General features: G+C 43.1%; 1 protein-coding gene across 2 annotated transcripts in view; it reads left to right on the top strand.

Annotated features, from left to right (window-relative positions):
• The window catches only part of usta (uronyl 2-sulfotransferase a), a 105,612-nt gene that overhangs the window by 28,147 nt on the left and 56,273 nt on the right, over positions 1 to 21,192 (top strand). The window contains exon 2 of one of the 2 annotated variants that reach the window (XM_084083293.1): positions 10,213 to 10,332. The exons of the other annotated variant lie outside the window; for it this stretch is intronic. Coding sequence (XP_083939419.1) covers positions 10,213 to 10,332 — 120 coding nt within the window. The remainder of the gene's footprint in view (positions 1 to 10,212; positions 10,333 to 21,192) is intronic. 2 annotated transcript variants of the gene reach the window in all.

Genomic DNA, 21,192 nt, shown 5'->3' with positions numbered 1-21,192 from the left:
TGGCTATTCAAAAATAGCAGATATACAAGCTCATAGCGCGGCACCGAGTGCCGCGCTATGAGCTTGTAGATCTGCTATTTTTGAAAAATCGTGAAAAAATATTTTTTATATTTTTTTTTCAAAAAACTGTTAGGATTTAGATTTTTTTTAAGAATCGCCTCAGGTCTTAATGGGTTAAAATATTACGCCTGTGAGAGAGGTTCGTTTTTCTTTTTCTCTCTGTCTCTCTTCCAAACTCCCACTCTTTTTTTACACACACATGCGCACACACACACACACACACACACACACACACACACACACACACACACACACACACACACACACACACACACACACACACACACACACACACACACACAGCTCAAAAAAGCACTGACCACCAAACAAGGGAGTGGCGTAACCCTGGCCCAGCCGGCGGTTTCACCTGGCACTGCCCGGGCCTGTGGACCACTGTGTGGCCTGACAGCAGTTTCCGTTAACCATTTGAACCCTAGCATCCCTGTTCTAGGGCTAACATTCAGGGAAAATAGCAATATCTACCGGCAGAAATATTTAGTGTCGAGCAGTGGTGTAACGTAATTAATTACATTTACTCAAGTACTGTACTAGTTTGAGGTATTTTAATTTAGTGGAGTATTTCCAATTTTCAATATTTTTACTTCTACCCCACTACATCTCTGAGGAAAGTATTGTACTTTTACTCCACTACCTTTACTTTAAAACGTTAGTAACTACTTACTCTTTGGATTTAGATTTTTATTACTAAACATACATTAACCTCTTAAGCTCTATATATATCTCGGCTATTTGAAAATAGCTGATCTACAAGCGCTCAACGTGTCGCATCGCGACGCGTTGTGAGCTTGTAGATCGGCTATCTTTGAAATGGGACGTTCTATGGGACGTTCTAATGAGTACTTCTACTTTCTGTACTTTAAGTGTATTTTGATGCCAATACTTTGGGAATTGGGTCAACTAAGTATAGGCTTTATTAAACAAGGTAACGGAAGTCAGCGCTCTGCCTGGATCCACAGTGTAATTAGTGAGTGGGTAGGGATTTTTCGGGGGGCTACTCTGTGCACGGCACACATGCTCATCGCACGTAAGCACACCTCACACACACATAACGTGATGCGTGCACATATTTAATCTGTGCACGAGGCGCACACCTCAGACGTCTTTGCTGTATGTCGTACGTACAGTACAGTACGCAAATACAGATACCGTAATGACCCACGTAAGCCCTATTTTATACTTTCAAAAGTGCTAAAAAATAGGCCTGGGCCGTAGCGTGACGGTCCAGGCACCCTAGGCTGCAATGCCAGCCTGACAGCGTGTCGCGGGTTCGACTCCCATTCCCGACGACCTTTGCTGCGTATCACCCCCCCCCATCTCTCTCGCCATTTCCTGTCAGCTTGCTTTCACTATCCCTCTCTAAATAAAGGCATAAAAAGACCCCAAAAAATTGTTGAAAGAAATACTTCTTGCCAAAATGAGGACCGGTTCAAAGTGTTCAAAGTGGTTTATTATATATAGCCTACTGTATATATATTACACTAAATTAAATTGTCATTTACATTAAGGGGTGGTAGAAGTTCAACACGCACACACACACACACACACACACTGGCACCGTGTCCAGTCTTGTCCAGCAGTGTTCATTAGGACGGCACGGCACCGCTGTGTATGGAAAACAGAGAGCGGGTGGAGAGCAGGAGTCATGCTTTTGGAAAAGGGTATAACTCTTCCCAAGTTAGTAATTAGGTAGGAAAAATATTGCCTCAAATATGATTATAATGATGATACATGAGGTGGAAGAGAGAGAAGCAATTATCTCATTGGAATAAATCAACCGACCAACGTTTGTGGAACACCCGGTGGCATTTGGAGGCAGTGCAAGTTAAAGGTCTTGCAGTGCGAGAGTGTTCCTGTGATCCATGTTGTGACTGGCCCTCAGCTCTCCTGCCTGAATAGGCTCTATGCACAGCAGCCATATTGGACAGAAATTGGGCCCCTTCCTCGCTTCCTTCACAGGTGTTACCAATGACACTAATGAAGGCTCTGTTCCATTTAGTGTGGCACGGTGGTTCTCTAAATTTTTAATTTCAAGGACCCCCATAACTCTGAGAGTGTACAAATGGAACCAGATGGACCCGGGAGGGTCCATTTGGTTCCATTTGTACACTCTCAGAGTTACGCCCTCTCAAGGAACCATGAGGGTCCCTGGACCACACTTTGAGACCCACTAGTGTTTCCAGTGAGCCAACATGCACAATATCAGCACCCTGACTCTGTTAGACCAGAATGGAACAGAGCCTTCATTAGTATCATTGGCAACACCTGTGAAGGAAGTCAGAAGAGACCCAATTTCTTTCCAATATGTCTGCTGTGCATAGAGCCTATTACCTGAATTACCCATGACAATGTGTAGAAAGGTTTCGCTTCATGTCTGATCACATTGGTCCACTCTGCCAATCTGGGCTTTTAGGGGGGCGGCTTTATCCACATAGTAGAGCCAGACCGATATATCGGTTTGGTCAGTATGCAGTACCGTATATCAGCCATTATTTGACATCAGTATCTCTAAAGGGCAAGACCACTTTGGTAGAGGTTTGGGTTGTGTATTTACCTTGCCATGGTGTAACTCCAAAGGTGGATAATAAAAACAAACAAAATTGCTCCATTGATTAGAAATTGATAGTTTAAAATATGCTCCTCATTGACTTACATTGTATGGTAAAACAGCTCTCAAAGTCACTCTTTTAGCATCTAAACAAACACAAACAAAGCTGATTCAGACCATATAGAACATCACCAAACCCAGTATGTTTTTTTTTTTTGAGTGGTGCCAACCACTCCTATATCTGACTTTGTCCGTGTGTCCGCGTGTCCGTCCGTCCGTGTGTCCGTCATTGACCAATCAGCACGGCTGATTGGTCAAGCTTCACGTGACACGTTACAATATGTTGTCACGTGTCACGTGACAACATATTGTTGCTGATTGCAACACAAGGATGCAACCAGTTACACTTTCGAAGGCACCACTCTCTTCGCACTGGGTGTGATTTTTTTCCAATCCAAGTCCAATTTTTTTTCTCGCAAAATTAAAACATGGTAACACTAGGTTTAAAGTGGTTAATACATTGATTATGGGTTGGGTTTTTGAAGGCAGTGTTTAAATAACACTGGTACTTTTTAAACCAACAATGTCCACACAGTGTTGATTGGCTCCTTTTGTCTAATATCCAATAGATAGTAATAGTCATGGCGAGTGAACAGTGTGCCAGTCCAGTCCAGTATGTCTGGAATGGATCATCTGTGTGCTGAAATCACACCTCTCTCCATGTCAAACAGAACAGTGTAGCCAGTCCTGTAAAAAAAAGCCTATTGCCTGGGCTCATGAGAAAACTAACATGCTTCAGTGGTCTCTACACAGTACAGACACACGTTGTGCACACGCACACCTCACCCCCCCCCCTGTACCCCCACCCCCCGTGGAAATATTTTATGACACGGTGTCCATTTTGGCAGGGCTTTTCAGAGAGCTATTAAAGCCATCTGACACTTTCTTTCGTATTGTACATTTCTCATTCCGAGCCAACTGTGTGTTTCTCTCCTCCGTTTCATCTTCTCATTGCCTCTGCCTATTACAAATCTTTCTCTTTCCTATTATATATGTTCCTCTCTCGCCTTACTTCCCTTTCTCTGGCTCCCCCACCTCCATCTCCCTCTCTCTCTCTCTCCTCTCCCACTTTCCCTCGCTCCGGTGTGAGACGGCGCTCCACACAGGCTGTCTTTATGCGCTGACTGTTTGTTCTACTGGGGCTATAGCTGCAGCAACAACCCCGCCGTGTGCTCACCAGTTAGCTAAGTTATGCTCACGCGGCTGAGGGTAAGGGAAGATGAGAGAGATAACATTTGACGTTTGTCTGGTGAGGTGGGACAGATTTACATCATAAGGGATGCAGGTGCACACATCAGGCATACATACACACACACAGACACACGTGCCGTTGAGGGTGGGGTTATAACTACTGGTAGAATTGTCTAATGTTATTATGTTAACCCATTAAGACCTGAAGCCGATTCTACAAAATGTCTTCTAAAACAGTTTTTTGAAAAAAAAAACGTATGCTACTATGTCAGCGGTTCTCAAACTTTTTCATGTCAAGGACCCCAAAATGTATATGTATTTGGCCGCGGACCCCCATCTCAAAATATTTTGTTCCAGGGACCCCCAGAAGCAAAGATTTGAGTTAAAAACGCTTTAAATATATATATATATATATATATTCAATGATTTGCACACATTTTCAGGATCTCTCAAAAATATATATATATCTGCTATTTTTGAATAGCCAAATTGTAAAATAATGCTTTTTAGCTCAAATCTAAAAATGACACCGATGCTTCTCCCGGTATTATTATGTTAAGTTAAATTTCACAGCTGCATATAGTGAATAACATTAGAACGCAGAATTTGATGACCGGTTTCATGTGTGCACATGTTGTTGTCCGGTGTGCTTCATGTTTGAACCATGACGTCCTTTTGAAGCAGTTTTGACGCATTAAAGGACGCTACCCACTGCCGGATCAGATTGTTCTGTGCCGATCTACAAGCTCACAACGCGTCGCGACGCGTTGTGTAGCTTGTTGTGAGCCTGTAGATCTGCTATTTTCAAACATTTTAGTACTTTTACTTTTGGTACTTTAACTCTCTCAGTGCCAAGCCACGAGTTATCCCGAGTTTTTTCTGAATGCCCTCAGTGCCAGAACGAGTTATCCCGAGTTTTTTTTTTTGTTGAAAAAAATGTTCTGAACTCAAGATATCATTATCTGAAGATTTGCAGCTCCATCCACTCCTTGTTTAACTTATAACTGAAAAAGGCTCGCTTCCTAAGCACTTTTTTTTTTTGAATTGCTGGCACAGTATGAACTTATTTTTTTTATTTCATTGGCACTGAGAGAGTTCAATACTTTTGTACTTTCACTCAAGTACATGTTTTATTCCGGACTTTTTTTTTGTAAACAGAGTACTTCCACATTGCAGTATTGATACTTTTACTTAAGTAAAACATTGGAGTACTTTTTCCACCATTGGACACACCACAAATTCATAATATATACGGCGTACATTTGCTCTTCATGCTTTCCCTCTATCTGTTTCTCTCCTCCTTCTCCCCTCCTCTTCATTCTCATTTTTCCTTGCAGCACAGCTGTTTTTCCTGAATCGGGGTTGTGCTCGCGTCACATGACCACCCCAGAGGAATTCTGGGTCTCCATAGGTACTCACTCAGCAGCAGCGCTTGCTGATCCCTTCTTTTATACAGCACTCTTCTTTTCCTCCCTCCCTCCCTCCCTCCTTTTCCTTTGCTCCGCCCACCCCTTTCTCTCCTCAAAAAGCTTTCCATCCTGGAGCTTGTCCACAGACACTGGCTGCACAGGTCTCAGGGGTCCCTCAGGGTGAAGGGGCGGCAGGTGATTCACATAGCACACCCACGCACTGTAAAAAGCTATCCAGCTGGAACTCTGAGGGGCTGCGAAATGCAAAATGTAACCAAATAGAGCAGTGGTTCTCAACCAGTGGTCCGGGGGACCACCAGTGGTCCTTGAGGGGGTTCCAGGGGGTCCCCAGCCAAATTAATAGTTAGGAACCAAATTGACCCGTATGTGTCTGTAACTCTGAGAGTGTACAAATGGAACCAAATGGACCCTAACGGGTCCATTTGGTTCCATTTGTACACTCAGAGTTAAATGAACACTAATGATGATGATACAGTGTAGATTGGGGACCCCCAAGAAATCAAAATGGTTGAGTCCCTGGCATATCTTTTCAAATGGGGGTCCGTGGGCTAATATGTGTCAATTTGGGGGTCCTTGACACGAAAAAGGTTGAAAATCACTGTGTGTGTGTGTGTGTGTGTGTGTGTGTGTGTGTGTGTGTGTGTGTGTGTGTGTGTGTGTGTGTGTGTGTGTGTGTGTGTGTGTGTGTGTGTGTGTGTGTGTGTGTGTGTGTGTGTGTGTGTGTGTGGATATTTGTGTCTTCATATTTGTGTCTGCATATGCATGTACAGTCTGTGAGATAAAAGTCTCCCTTCTCCTGTGTGTTTCACACTGGTCACATACATACAGTGGTGGAAAAAGTACTCAAATGTTTTACTTTAAGTAAAAGTATCAATACTGCAATGTAGAAGTACTCTGTTACAAGTAAAAGTCCGCAATTCAAAATTTACTTGGGTGAAAGTACAAAAGTGTTGGCATCAAAATGTACTTAAAGTACCAAGAGTAAAAGTACTAAAATGTTTGAAAATAGCAGATCTACAAGCTCATTTTCAAATAGCCTAGGTATAAAATAGGGCTAAAGTGGTAAATGTGTGTTTCATAATATCATAATTTACATCTGAAAAGTAACAAGTAACTAAAGTTTTCAAATACTTGTAGTGGAGTAAAAGTACAATATTTGCCTCTGAGATGTAGTGGAGTAGAAGTAAAAGTCTTGGAAATAATAAATGTACTTAGTTGCTTTCCACCACTAGTCACTGGTCACATACATGAGGCCAGAGGGATCCTCATGCACTAGAAATCGGTATATATATACAATACAGTATATGAACCTCTGATGCCTCCCTCTCTGCCCTTGGTCTCATTCAACCTCCGTAGCAGATGTGCTTGGATTTGTAAACTAAAGTGTGTGTTTACGAGTAAATGCGCGTCTTGTTGTTGTGTGTCCCTGGCTGACGGTTTAACGACGCTCGCTACGGCGTCTGTTCATCTGCGCCTTGGTTTGTGTCCACGTACGTGCCAAAGGGTTGAGGTCTGTGCTGCGCAACATGTGAATGAGTACATGGAGGTCAGCTAGACCATGCTACAATGTAGCCGCAGAAGTAGCTGCAGGCATGTCTGAGCATGAAACCTAATGTTAAGTGGATAGCTCCGTGGATTAGGTCTGGGTGTGACATGGACGAAATCTAATAATACTGTATTTTTTTTAACCAAATACCTTAACCCATTAAGGCCTGGGAACGCATCTGTGTGTCATTTTACGATTACTTTGGGCTATTCAAAAATAGCAGATATACAAGCTCATAGCGCGGCACCGAGTGCCGCGCTATGAGCTTGCAGATCTGCTATTTTTGAAAATGTGTGCAAATCTTTGAATACATTTTCAAGCCTCAGGTCTTAATGGGTTAATATCAACATTTTTGAAAGTATATTAAGGTATGTTAAAACCCAGAAAAAGACAACACCAAAATCTCAGACGATATCAAATTTTATATCACAATATTGATATATTGCCTTGTGTGGAATCACATACTGTACAACATGGGGAAGCGCAGGGCTGAAGTTATCACTGTAGAAGAAAGATGTGTGTAGTCTGTTTGTGTGTGTGTGTGTGTGTGTGTGTGTGTGTGTGTATGTGTGTGTGCACTTTATTTTTCATTTTATTTCGTTTCCTTCCTCCAGATGTATCTGTTGCGTGCCTCACTGTAATTCAACTGCATCCCTGCTACTTCCAAAATCAAGAGTAGAGGCAGCCTAGAAAGACGGATGACTCTTTCTCTCTCTCAACCGGTCTCTATTTTCAGCTGTTGTCACGTCGCCACGATGAAAAGTTCTCGTAATTACAGGTTGACATTTTTGTACTTTTTAATCCTGGCCCCCACGTCTTGCTAGTGGTTTCCAAGGAGACGAAGGAAAAAAATACAACAACACATGGACAGAAGGGGAAAGTCGTTTTTTTTCTTCCTTTTTTTGGGGGGTGGGTGAGGGGGGCGGGGGCTGTCCTCTCAGCTGGTGCTTACGAAGGTGAAAGTTCATAGCAAGCAGGTGTGACATTACTCAAGGCTCAAACGCTTCCTGGTTTACCCTGGGTGCCGTGGAAACCCATAAGATAGATCGCTATCAGCAAAAAAGTGGGACATAATGAGAAAACCACAGACTGGCTTCAGTCAGAAAGAAAAATAAAAATTCTGCTAATTCTTTCAAAATGATTTAGCAGGACACGGTCAGGGTTGCCAGATCTGCTTATTATAATTTCCCCGCAAGACTTTATTTGAAAATAGCCAATCTACAAGCTCACAACGCGTCGCATCGCGACGCGTTGTGAGCTTGTAGATCTGCTATTTTCAAATAGCTGATGTATATGTTAAAGTGCTCACGTGGCCCATAGTCGCTGCTTTTGGGCTGGTTTTCCTAGACCTGGTTGCTTGTTTCTTTCACAGAATCTGGCAACACTGGACACGGTTCATGGCCAGGAGTAGCTGCACTGCGTTCTATACGCACAAAAGAAAGCAATCTGTTCATAGGCTGCTTCTGCTCAAAGCGAGAGCTATACCTCGCCTCTGCACAGTTTGGCGATATGGCGGCTGAATGCCAAAACCAAATAACGCAAAAAAAAAAAAGAATATTTTCATAAATCCTATATGAGGGAGATCAGTGTTTACTCAAGTTGTAAAGACACGCAGTGTATCCGCCAAATAAAACGTGAGCGAGTGAGATGCTTTCAGGTATAAGCCTGCCCGTCACTGAACCTCCATTCTCCATTCAGCTGATGGCGTCTGCACTCAGGCAAACGGACACGTTCTGTTTGGATAGTCCCCTCAGAGACTTGCCTGAGAGGAGAGTCAGGAAAGGGTTGCCAGAGTGATGTCTATTTCAGGAGGTTTGGTAGGTGTAGAGAGAAGACAGGGTGCTAATTATCTTAAAGCTTTACTTTACTCCCTTCTAAATTGGGGATGTAACTGTGTGTGAGATAACTGAAGATTCTTTTTTTCTTATTTTGGGCATTTTAAGCTTTTGATAGTTACAGTAAAGACAGGGAATGTGGAGAGAGTAGGGGAATGACACACAGTAAATGTCTGGCTATCAAGAAATCGAACCGGGGATACTTTTTCTTATATGTCGCAGATATAACCAGGGTTGTTGGAGTGTGACTGTGAGGCCCCAGGTCCAGGAAAGGGATGCTACAGTAGATGTTGGCTCGATGTTTGCCTGTAATATACATTTGTTTGTGCACGCAATCGTTTGGATACGCGTGTCAGCATGTGTCTGTGTGCCTCGACCATTCCAACTATACGCGCGCACACACACACACACACACACACACACACACACACACACACACACACACACACACACACACACACACACACACACACACACACACACACACACACACACACACACACACACACACATCACTTCCTCACATCATAGATTTGTAACGGCCTGTTTTATTCATCCTATCTGCACTGCTGCTGTAGTGTGATGCACATCTGGCATTGGTCTTACAGTATGTGAGTTCAGTGCTAATATGTGTTTGTGTTAACCACATTAACACCGGTGTCCTCCTGTCCATGTTTTGGGCATCTCCATATAGGCAAAACCTTTCTTTCTTTAAAAAAATTACGAAGAATTCCAACAATTCTGATCTTTCAAAAATAGCCGTTCTACGTGCTCAGCGCGTAGATCGGCTATTTTCGCAATTTGTCGTACGACGAATTATGTAGGACTTAAGTGGTTTAAGCATCGGAGGTTGACTTCTTGCAAGTGGAAGCCACAGTTGTGGTCGGTGTTCCTGGGCTGGTGTGATGTTTGCTGAGGCTAGCTTCTTCTGCTGCTGCTGTGGTTGTACTAATGATGGCCCAACATTATGTCTGCTGTTTCCTGTTCTGATTTCCAGGGATTTAGAGTATCCACAGTGAAATCCTCAGTGTTAATTTAACCCATTGAGACCTGAAGCCGATTCTACATGTCTCCTAAATCTCAACAGTATTCTCAAAAACGTATGTTTCTATATCAGTGGTGCTCAATCTTTTTCATGTCAAGGACCCCCAAAATTATATGTATTTGGCCGCGGACGTCCATCAAATGATTTTGCTCCAGGGACCCCCAGAAGCAAAGATTTGAGTTAAAAATGTTCGCTTTAAAACAATATATATTCAAAGATTTGCACACATTTTCACGATTTTTCAAAAATAGCAGATCTACAAGCTCATAGCGCGGCACTCGGTGCCGCGCTATGAGCTTGTATATCTGCTATTTTTGAATAGCCCAAAGTGTAAAATAATTTTTTAGCTCAAATCTAAAAATGACACAGTTCCAGGTCTTAAAGGGTTAAGAAAAGAACAAAGCCAAAGGCGAGGAGATTAAATTACAGTAAAAATTATAAAAAAAGTAAATTAAAACTACATTTGGCTTCTTTTATAGGGGTGTATGGGAAAAATCACTGGTCAATCAAAATGGCCACCCACGGCAGGCTCTTTATCCATAAGGACAGGCTCGCGAGAGACCTGGTGTCGCGTCTACATGTCCACGCGCTGAAAGGAGGTACGTACTGTACGTAATACTGTTGCAGCAAACTTTGGTAATCTCTCAAAATAGGAAATGAAACCTCTCTAGGACAAAGCTGACGGAGCATGCTGTCATAACACTATATACCCTGGCCGTGTCGCTTCCTGTGATTAGGAGCAGCTTCCCGTCCCGATCTGTGAATCTGAATGACCCTCATTGCCGTGAAAGAGAAGGGGAAAAGTTCATCATCGGGGCATCATCCCGAGTCTGACGAAGGCATTGTTCTACTCAGCGGTATCCCCCCCCGCTTGTCGATGCGTGCCTTTTTTCAATGATTACAGCTTTGACTGCCTGTCATCTCTTAGAATCTCGAGTCTTATACCCAATTTTCTACTTCACAGCTCATTTCTTAATTTCAAAGCTTGCTGATTTCAAAGAAGCAGTCGGCAGACTCCACGACGGGTCACGCAGATAGCTGCAGCTCTCACGGGGTCGACGTTTGTTTTTACTCGTTCCTGTGGAAAAGTCTGAGCAAAAAAAGAAAAGAAAAACGCAGGTAGAATCAGAACGTTCCCCCCCAAAAGCAGTTACTCTATGTACCTAAAACTAAATGGATTACGCAAGTAAAACAGCCCATAATATGGCCCTTCTCCTAATGCCCTGGCAACGGCACAGAGCAGGGACTGGGGGTCAGAACACACTAACTCCCCTGTCCTGAAGCTCGCCTGTGCTCGCTGAAATGATGGAAATATCCCTTTCCCGGGGATTTTTAATTTTTAGGAGTCCTGCCTACTGCCTTTAGGGTTGTCAAAGAGGTGATAGGGTTCACTGCCTCACGTGGTTCCTCCTCCACTCACTTGAACTGACTCACATGATGTGATCCACTTGGCTTCAATTGAAGCGAATACTTGTGTTTTCAAAAACAACAGATGTCAGTCAGTGCCCTGCAAACAGACGCACTTTTTTTCAAGCTGAACAACCACTTGAACCCCTAGCGTCCTTATTCATAACAGGCGAGCAAAAGTTAGCCGATCTACAAGTTCACAACTTGTTGCAACGCGGTGCGCCGTGAGCTTGTAGATCAGCTACAGATGTGCCATTTCAAAACGTCCTGCCATCGCCAAGACAGTACATTTTCAGGGGATTCCCAGGGCAATAAGAGGGACAAAGAAGGGCATTTAAAATGCTGAATTATTTTGATGATCACTGCTTTTATGATGCTAATTAATTTGAGCAACTGGTCAAGGACCTCTTCAAATCACCTTTCGCCTCATAATGAGTCTGACACCTTCTTCAACACACATTCTTTTGTTCTCATGTATATGGATGTCTGTTGAAGGGAAAAACGGGGGTGTGTAGTGACAACTTCTTTTCAGGGGCAAAACAGTGAATTTTTAAGGGCAGAACAGGGAGGAAAAAATGCATTTTCAGGGCACTTTCAGGGAAAGAACAGTAACGTGTGAAGTTTTGAAGTGGCACATCTGTATGTTCAGCAATGAGTTTGATGTAGTCGGGGGGGAAAAAAGGAGTGCGCTAAAGACAGACCCTGGGAGTCTATAGGGTTTAAGTGGTTACGTGTTATTGATTAGGCACAAACTAAGGATCAAAGTGTTCAGTCTTCTTCCGCTCGCATTATACCGTAAAAGCACTGCTGAATCTAAGACAGGTGATCAGCTGTTAGCAATACAACGGCTACCGGCGGATCTTAGTCATATTTCCCCACTTGCCTTATCCCATTGAGACCTGGGACGCATCTGTGTCACTTCTTCATTTGAGCTAAAAAGCATTATTATGGCTATTCAAAAATAGCAGATCTACAAGCTCATAGCGCGGCACCGAGTGCCGCGCTACAAGCTTGTAGATGTGCTATTTTTGAAAAACCGAGAAAATGTGTGCAAATCTTTGAATATGTATTGTTTAAAGTGAACACAAACTCTATTCTTTGCTTCTGGGGGTCCCTGGAACAAAATATTTTGTGATAGGGGTGCGCGGCCAAATTCATATCATTTTGGGGGTCCTTGACATGAAAAAAGTTTGAAAACCACTGACATAGTAACACAAGTTTTTTTCAAAAAACAGTTTAGAAGACATTTTGTAGTATCGGCCACAGGTCTTAATGGGTTAAAATCTATGTTTAGTTTATAGCTTCCAGTCACCTCACGTCCGTCTTTACTACAACAGGTTGTCACATAGCATCAGCGTCAACCTCGACTCCACGCGTTTTCACTGTATCGTCTTTCACAGCATCAGCAGTATGGATTCACTTGGATTGGCCGTTGGCTCGCCTCTCTCCTCCTCGCCTCTCATCTCCACCATATCCTTCACAAAGTGCATGACATATCGCCGACGTTCCTTTCCTGCCTGTTCTTCCGAGCATGTCTTTTATTTAGACTACTCTGATTCCCACAGACTTTGTGTGTTTGGCTTCAGAAGCCACCATAGAGTCAACACCGCGGCTACGCCGGGTCATCACTTAGGGCTTAGGCAGCCCATCCCTGCCTGTACCATACACAGTGTGGCAACCACCAGCCGGACCCGGTGTCCACAAATGACACGCTGACATGTCCTCATGTACCCCTAACTCCTGTATGCCTGGGTGCGTACAGAGCGCGCGTGTGTGTGTGTGTGTGTGTGTGCTTGCTTGTATTGCTATACTCTTGAGGGCCAAATGTCCCCACAAGTATAGTAGAATTTGAGAAGCAGACATTGTGAGGACAGTTTTCCTAGTCCTCAATTAGGAAAGGATTTCAGGCTGAAGTTAGGATTAGGTAACGTTAGATTTATGCCGTTTATGAGTTCGAGTTATGCCACTCAATAGCCGATCTCCAAGTTGTGAGCTTGGAAGAAAAACAGCTTTATCCATAAATGGCATTCATAAAATTGCTAACTTAAAGGGATAGTTCACCCAAAAAAACATTTTTTTTTGTATCCATTAGTCATCCCATGGAGACTTGAATTTATGGATATTTTTTTGTTTTTGTCGCATTTCTAAGCCAATCATTTGATCATATCCATGAATTCAAGTCTCCATGTGGTGACTACTCGATAGAAAAAAAGTCATTTTGGGGGTGAACCATCCCTTTAAAATGCGATGTCCTCACAAGTATAGTTGTAATACAAACGTGTGTGTGTGTGTGTGCCCATGTGCATATGTTCTAGTTGCCTCCCTCCTCCATGTGAGACCAAAATTTGAGAGCAGAGTTGAATTCCGCAAATTGGTCACCCTACCCAGTTCAGTCCAGTGTGGGCACCTGCAACAACACGGTGACAGCGCGGCCCACAGCGTTTATATTTATATGTTGAAGATGGCTGACCAGTCATCCCAGCCGTTCCACAAGAGAGACTGTGGAGAGATTTGGTGGGTGGAGACCCTAACCCTTAGCCCTGGCTGCCCCCTGTAATTAGCTGGATGAGTCGAGCCACGGAGTCCTAATGGAGGGCCACTCCTACACTGCAAATCAAAGGGTTGGGTGACCACACACACACACACACACACACACACACACACACACACACACACACACACACACACACACACACACACACGTACACACACACACACACACCCATACGTACACACACACACACACATGCTCTTAAACAGATTTATGCTCACGCACACTCACTTGCACAGTGTAGACACCAGTGGTGGAAAGTAACTAAGTACATTTACTCAAGTACTGTACTTAAGTACAATTTTGTGGTATTTTTTACTTTACTTGAGTATTTCCAATTTCCAATACTTTTCCTTCTACTCCACTACATCTCAGAGGAAAATGTTCTACTTTTACTCCACTACAATTATTTGAAATCTTTAGTTATTAGTTACTTTGTAGATTTGGATTATTATTACAAAACATACATTAACCACTTCAGCCCTAGTATACTGTATACATTTTGGCCATTTGAAAATAGCCCATCTAAAGCTCACAATTCATTGTGAGCTTGTAGATCTGCTATTTTCAAAAGATTTTTATACATTTGACAACTTGTGAAATGGGACATTCTGCATAATGAGTATACTTTTACTTGTAACAGAGTAGTTCTAGATTGCAGTATTGATACTTTTGATACTAGTAATTAAGTAATTGAGTACTTTTTCCACCACTGGTAGGCACACACATATTCATAACCATATCCACACATACAGTACACACATACAAACATGCAACACGCATGCACATGCAGGCGTTGTTGAATGCACACATTGCATGCACTTGCAGTAGACACACACACACAAGCCTGTATGTGTGTGCATGTGTACGTTGTGCGCGCACAGCACAGCACACACACACACACACACACACACACTGGCTAGAGCTTGCTTGCATATCTTCTATTTTGTCCGTGGTGTAGAACCAAACCTTGTAATATAGCGTACTGTAATTGTTTGGTGAGGGCTATAAATATAAGCATTAACTGGGTGTGTTTAACACAGCACAGAGTTATGTCATTTTCTACCCATGTCCTAGAAAGAGAAAAGTCTGGAGCAGACTACTTTCACTGGTCGGCCATGCGCTTTGAGCATGTAGTGACAGGTGTGTGTGTGGTGGGTGTGTATGTGTGTGTGTGTGTGTGTGTGTGCATTTAACCCATTGAGACCTGAAGCCGATTCTACGTGTCTCCTACATCTCAACAGTATTCTGAAAAACTTACGTTTCTATATCAGTGGTGCTCCAACTTTTTCATGTCAAGGACCCCCAGAATTATATGTATTTGGCCGCGGACCCCCATCAAAATATGTTGTTCCAGGGACCCCCCAGTAGCAAAGATTTGAGTTAAAAATGTTCGCTTTAAAAATATATATATTCAAAGATTTGCACACATTTTCACGATTTTTCAAAAATAGCAGATCTACAAGCTCGTAGCGCGGCACTCGGTGCCGCGCTACGAGCTTGTATATCTGCTATTTTTGAATAGCCCAAAGTGTAAAATAATGCTTTTTAGCTCAAATCAAAAAATGACACAGTTCCAGGTCTTAATGGGTTAACACATGTGAGTCTGACAGTCTCTTCAGGTGCTCAATGATCTGTCCTGTCAGTCTTTCCATTCTCATCTGTTTTTTTGTGGTTCTGAAACGTTTTCATGTCAAGGACCCCCAAATGTAGTATTTGGCCGCAGACCCCCAATAAAACTGAAAATAGCAGATCTGCAAGCTCACAATGTGTCACATCGTAACGCGTTGTGAGCTTGTAAATTGTCTATTTTCAACTAGATGAACTGATTTTGATGCTATATTAAGTTAACACATTCCATGCCAGAGTTTAACCCATTAATACCTGGAACGCATCTGTGTCACTTTAGATTTCTTTTGCTATTCAAAATTATCAGATATACAAGCTCATAGCGCGGCACCGAGTGCCGCGCTATGAGCTTGTAGATCTGCTATTTTTGAAAAATTGTGAAAAAATATTGCTTTGATTTTTTTTTTTTAAACTGTTAGGATTTTGAAAATTCTTAGAAGCGGCCTCAGGTTTTAAAGGGTAAAAGGTATTGTAGGGAACATTAAGCCTAAATTTAAAATATATATATATATATTTTTTTTGCATTTTTTCCCCTCTATCAGCCACTATATAATGATGCTGGGGTGTTTATATGCATTGAAACGCAGTCCTCCTTCTGAAATCCGTATTTTCCCTAATGTTTATGTGTTCTATGTTTATGTCCGGTACGTAAATTAACGCACGCATGTGCGCGTCCGTGCGCGTCCGTGTCCGTATGAACGTTTACTTTCGGTTTTAAAACGCTCTCAAACTTCGTTTTTGAGGCACAGAATTTAATTTTAAGATAGCGTGTGGATAGAATTTAGTTGTTTAACTTCATATATGTGGTCAATTTATCATGAAAGAGCCTATTTAAAAATAAAAATTCAGAGAACCAGCAGGGCGGGAATTTCCGCATATTGTATCCCAATAAAGCAACCTGTTTTCGGGCACCATGCCTTCAAAAGAACCTCTCTATGGAGGTCGCTCCTGCGTCACCCCCTGGTGGTCGGGGAAAAGTACTGCTGGTGCTTATTTACCTCTGAACTCCCTAGTATCCCTTTAATATCATAATGTACTCACCAGTGCCAGCGATTTTATTGTTGTTTTTTGTGTTTTTTTCACCTCGCCACAGACCTCGCTAAATACCTTATGATCGCGCGTTAAACTGTTGGTAGATACACAGGGTAGCTGTGTGTGTGAGTGGCCCAGAGAAGACATTTTCAATCGGCGACATTCCATTTTGCAGTCGTCGCAGTTTCTATTAAACGGCGTTCATCGCAGAGAAAAACAACACCAAGAGGTCCGAGATAATGGCGATTTAGCAGAAGCTTCAGTGCGGCGGCGGATGGGAACGAAAATCTTCGATTGACATTCATTTCCGTTTCCGTGTGTGCTACAATGAAATGTGTCACTGAGAGACCACTTCGCGTAGATCTACGCGACTGGCACGCTGCGCTGTTATTTAGGTTCGCATAGAACTACGCGATGTGTTTAATATAGCATCAAAATCAGTTCATCTAGTTGAAAATATTATTATTAACACATTTTGCTGGGGACTCCCTAGAACCCCCTGGGGGTCCGCGGACCCCACTTTGAGAGCCACTGGTTTACAGTATGTACCTGTATGTCTTCATCTTCTCTCCACACACACACGCACGCACGCATGCACGCACGCACACGCACACACGCACACGTGCGAGCGCGCGCGCTCGAGAAACATTTCATTGACTGAGTCTGAGGCAGTCAGCAGGATGTGGTGAATGAAGAGAGACATGTCCTCTCTGGACCCTGTAATCTTGCCGTGCACGTTTTAGAGAGCGTTCCATCCCAGCACTCCTCTCTCTCTCCACGGACAAAGTGAAGGTCCTGTAAGCTGTGTGCTGTGCAGCGCGACGCGACGCCGTGCGCTCGCTCCCTCCCTCCTCCTGGCCCATGCCGTTAACCCTTTAAGGCCGGGAAGGGAACACATGTGTGTCATTTTAAGATTTCTTTGGGCTATTCAAAAACCGAGTGCCGCGCTATGAGCTTGTATATCTGCTATTTTTTAGAAAAAAGAAGTGAACATTTGTGCAAATCTTTTATATACATTTTTAACTCAAATCTTTGCTTCTGGGGGTCCCTGGAACAAAATACTTTTAGATGGGAGGGGGTCCGCGGTCAAATACATATTATTTTGGGGGTCCTTGACATGAAAAAAGTTTGAAAACCATTGATAATATAAAAAAATATATTAAAAAAAAACTTTAGGAAAAAAGTACTTTAGGATTTAGAAGACATTTGAAAAAATCCCCAGAAGCAAAGATTTGAGTTAAAAACTTTAAAAAAGTATATATATTCAAACTAAAGATTTGCACACATTTTCACGATTTAAAAAAAAAATAGCAGATCTACAAGCTCGTAGCTTGTAGACGCGTTCCCGGTCTTAAAGGGTTAACAGCCATTCCTGTGCGGTTTTCCCTTCTCCCTGCCGTATAGCCTATTCTGGGACGCGTTCTCCGCTAAGCCCTACTTACTGAAGTCACCAATTTCATGAAGCAAATGAAATGGTCTATGCTCTAAATGCATGTTTATGAAATTCCCCAACTTTAGAGTAGCATTCCTGGTGGGGGGGGCCAGCCAGCACCAAAGGGAAAATTCCAGTGTCTGAGGGATTTGTTTGGGGCGGATTCTGTAGAGGCTTGAGACGTTCTTTGAGATAAAACATCATTAAAATGAGTCTGGAAGAAGAAAGAAATGCTTCCTGCATGCAATATTTCTCATCAGGTATTGAAACAATCTGTATTTTTAGCCGCATGCTTGCAGCGGCTCTATAAACAGCACTAGTCCTAGTCCGACACCCGAGTGACAAAGTGTCGACACCCGAGTGACATTTAGTGACACCTAAGTGTCATTGGCTGTCCTGGCTGTCCATCACACTTCCCCCCTTTTAAGCCCCCCTTTTAAGCCAATGGGGAGACGAAAATGTAATGGACACGTTAGTCAACGAATTAGACGAGACGAAAATGTTAGGGCGGGACGAATGGAGAAGAGATCCAATCAGAATTACTCTTTTTGAGGGACTAGTTGGGAAGGGAACCAATCAGAACGATCCTCATTGTTAGTTAGGTTGATCCACCCGGAAGCAGACCATATTAGGGGCCAGCATGGACGAACATAAATCACAACAAGGCAACGCACAGGCGGAGGGTCAGCCTAAATGCTAGCGTGCTTCATTAGACCTAGTTTGGCTATTAAGTTATTATTTGGCCATGTTCACACTGACTTCAATCTTAGCTATTGTTGGGAAGACCCGTGTGGTGTCACAAAATGTTGCCACCACTTATATAAAAAACATTAGAGCGTTAATCTGCGACGCTAAATGTTGCCAGGTTTGGCGAGAGAAACAAGCAATCCAAAAAACAAGTAATCAGGCCTATGAAAAGATTGGGGCCAAAAAAGCCTGCCACATGCGGCTTTATTATGACTTTGGTCATTCTTGTTAGCACTCCATCTGAGCTTGACACGCTGTGCGCTTGTAGATCAGCTATTTCCGGTGGTATTACTTTCTTTTATCTATGATCTATGATCTTTCTCTGATCCTATCCACTTTCCCTTCCCTCAGCTGTAATTGTTTAACCCTAAGTACCGCCCCACCCATTCATTATTAGACGCACTATAGCAATCTGACAACTTGTTCAGAGCCCTGCTAGTGGAGAGGTCATTTGATGGAGGTGTTAATTTCTGTTAACGAGGCACTAAACCCCAGGGCAGGGCGACCCGTCCCCAGTGGGGAAGACATAAGATCCTTCATGTATGCCAGAATCACATTTATTCACCCTGTAAGCTTGCATGTTTAGGAACTTCTTCTTGGTGTTTAGAAATCTGTACCACAGTATGTACATACAGTACATAAAACAACAGTATAGAGACATTTTCAATTATTTACTCAAAATATTATTTAAAGGTAATAAAAAAGTGTCAGAAAGTACAGTATATATATACACACAATATGCAATATAAACTGTACACTATAGAGGCTGGTATAATTATGTGGGTAGAGTTATTGCACATGTTAGAAGTATACAAAGTATGTATTAGCGCAGGGGTTTTCAACTGATTTCGACCCAGGGACCACCATCCTGACTAAAAGCAACCTGGGGACCACCACTATTGTGCGTGGCGGGTCCAAGACCCACCCCACACAATAGTGGTGGGGGGTTCATGTACCACAGGAAGCTGGAGAAAATAGCTATAATATCAATATAATCTAACAAAATACAGCGATTTTGTTTGAATATGATGGAATATGATTAAGGATTACTGTGATTATGGTTAGCTCACACTTCATATTACACACACACAATACAGTAAGAACTCCTGTAAGTTATTAAAAGTAAAAAAAAAAAAAAAAGTTAAAAAAAAAAACCTTTTTTTTTTTTTTTTTTTTTTTTTGCCAGGGACCACCTGCGATACCTCCGCGGACCACCAGTGGTCCGCGGACCACCGGTTGAAAACCCCTGTATTAGCGTATACATTCTGCAAATACATAAATACATTATTGTACTATTGAGTACATGACACGTGTACTCACACAGAAGATAGCAGTATATCACATGAATATACATGAACCACTTTCAACCTGGAATCACAAATAGCAGATCTAGAAGATGCTGCTTAACACCATGGTACGATGAAGTATAAAGTGTGTGTGTGTGTGTGTGTGTGTGTGTGTGTGTGTGTGAGTGAGAGTCATATCCCGAGATCCGATCGACTTCAAAGTAGGTGTGTGTGTATCGCTGAGGACCCCGAGGGTGTGTTGTGCCAAATTCCCACTTGGCACAACACACCCTCGGAACAGCGTCTTGTCCAGAGCTGAAAATCCCCAAATCTCTGTAACCGTGTGTGTTTCTGTCTATCTGTCGGTCTCTCTGGGTTTGTATAGGAAGGGGGGGGTGGGGGGGGGGGCGCTGTCTATCTGTCGGTCTCTCTGGGTTTGCATAGGAAGGGGGGGGGGGGGGGGGGGGGGGGCGTGTTAATGTACAGTATGTCTTGATTGTAGCGTTTATTGGCATGCCAGTCTGAAAATGAACAGCCAACGATCTGTTATGGTATGGTGTTCTGGCACTGTTTCAGTGTTATGGCAGTGTTAAAGAATGTTTGAACGAAGAAGACATTCAGAAAGAAAAACATTTGAGTTCTTTATCAATTGACTCAAACTCGTCAGCGCCGCTGATTTGTTGTCCGTATCGATTTGTCGTCGCATCGATTAGATAAAAATACAGCGAGCAACGGGAATGCAGCTGCTTTCCAGCCACAAGCTGGATCTTGTGACACCATAATCCAATTAACCATTAAGCTACATCCTTGTGCTTAACACAGGTCCACTTATTGTCTCTCCCGATCCCAGACATGAAAAGCGCACACACACGCGCACACGCACGCACGCACGCACGCACACACACACACACACACGCACGCGCACACACACACACACACAGCTCTCTTTCTAGGTTACGGAGACACACGAAAGGGGGCGTGTCCGAAAGTGACATTGACCGTCAGTCTTTCAGACTTTAATCTCATGACACACCTCCCCCAGTGGTGGTGCACCCACTGCTCTTATTTTTCCCATCAGCCCCCCCCCCCCCCCTGATGGGGGGCTGATGTCCTTCCTAGTCTGGTGAGGAAGAGGTCAACAGGTCACGAGTCACACTGGTCTTGAATTTTTTTGCACATATTTTTTAGACGTGGGTACATCACATGTACATCAGAGCATTGGTTCTCAAAGAGGGGTCCGGGGACCCCCAGGGGTACTTGAGGGAGTTCCAGGGGGTCCCCAGCTAAATGATAGACAGGAACCAAATGTACCCTTATGGGTCTGTAACTCTGAGAGTGTACAAATGGAACCAAATGGACCCTAACGGGTCCATTT

This window comes from Gymnoscopelus microlampas (assembly GCF_963454915.1).
Source record: "Gymnoscopelus microlampas genome assembly, chromosome: 16".
In the NCBI taxonomy this organism is placed as follows: Eukaryota; Metazoa; Chordata; class Actinopteri; order Myctophiformes; family Myctophidae; genus Gymnoscopelus; species Gymnoscopelus microlampas.
Note: the sequence above shows the minus strand (reverse complement) of the source record. Positions and strands in the feature narration are given on the sequence as shown.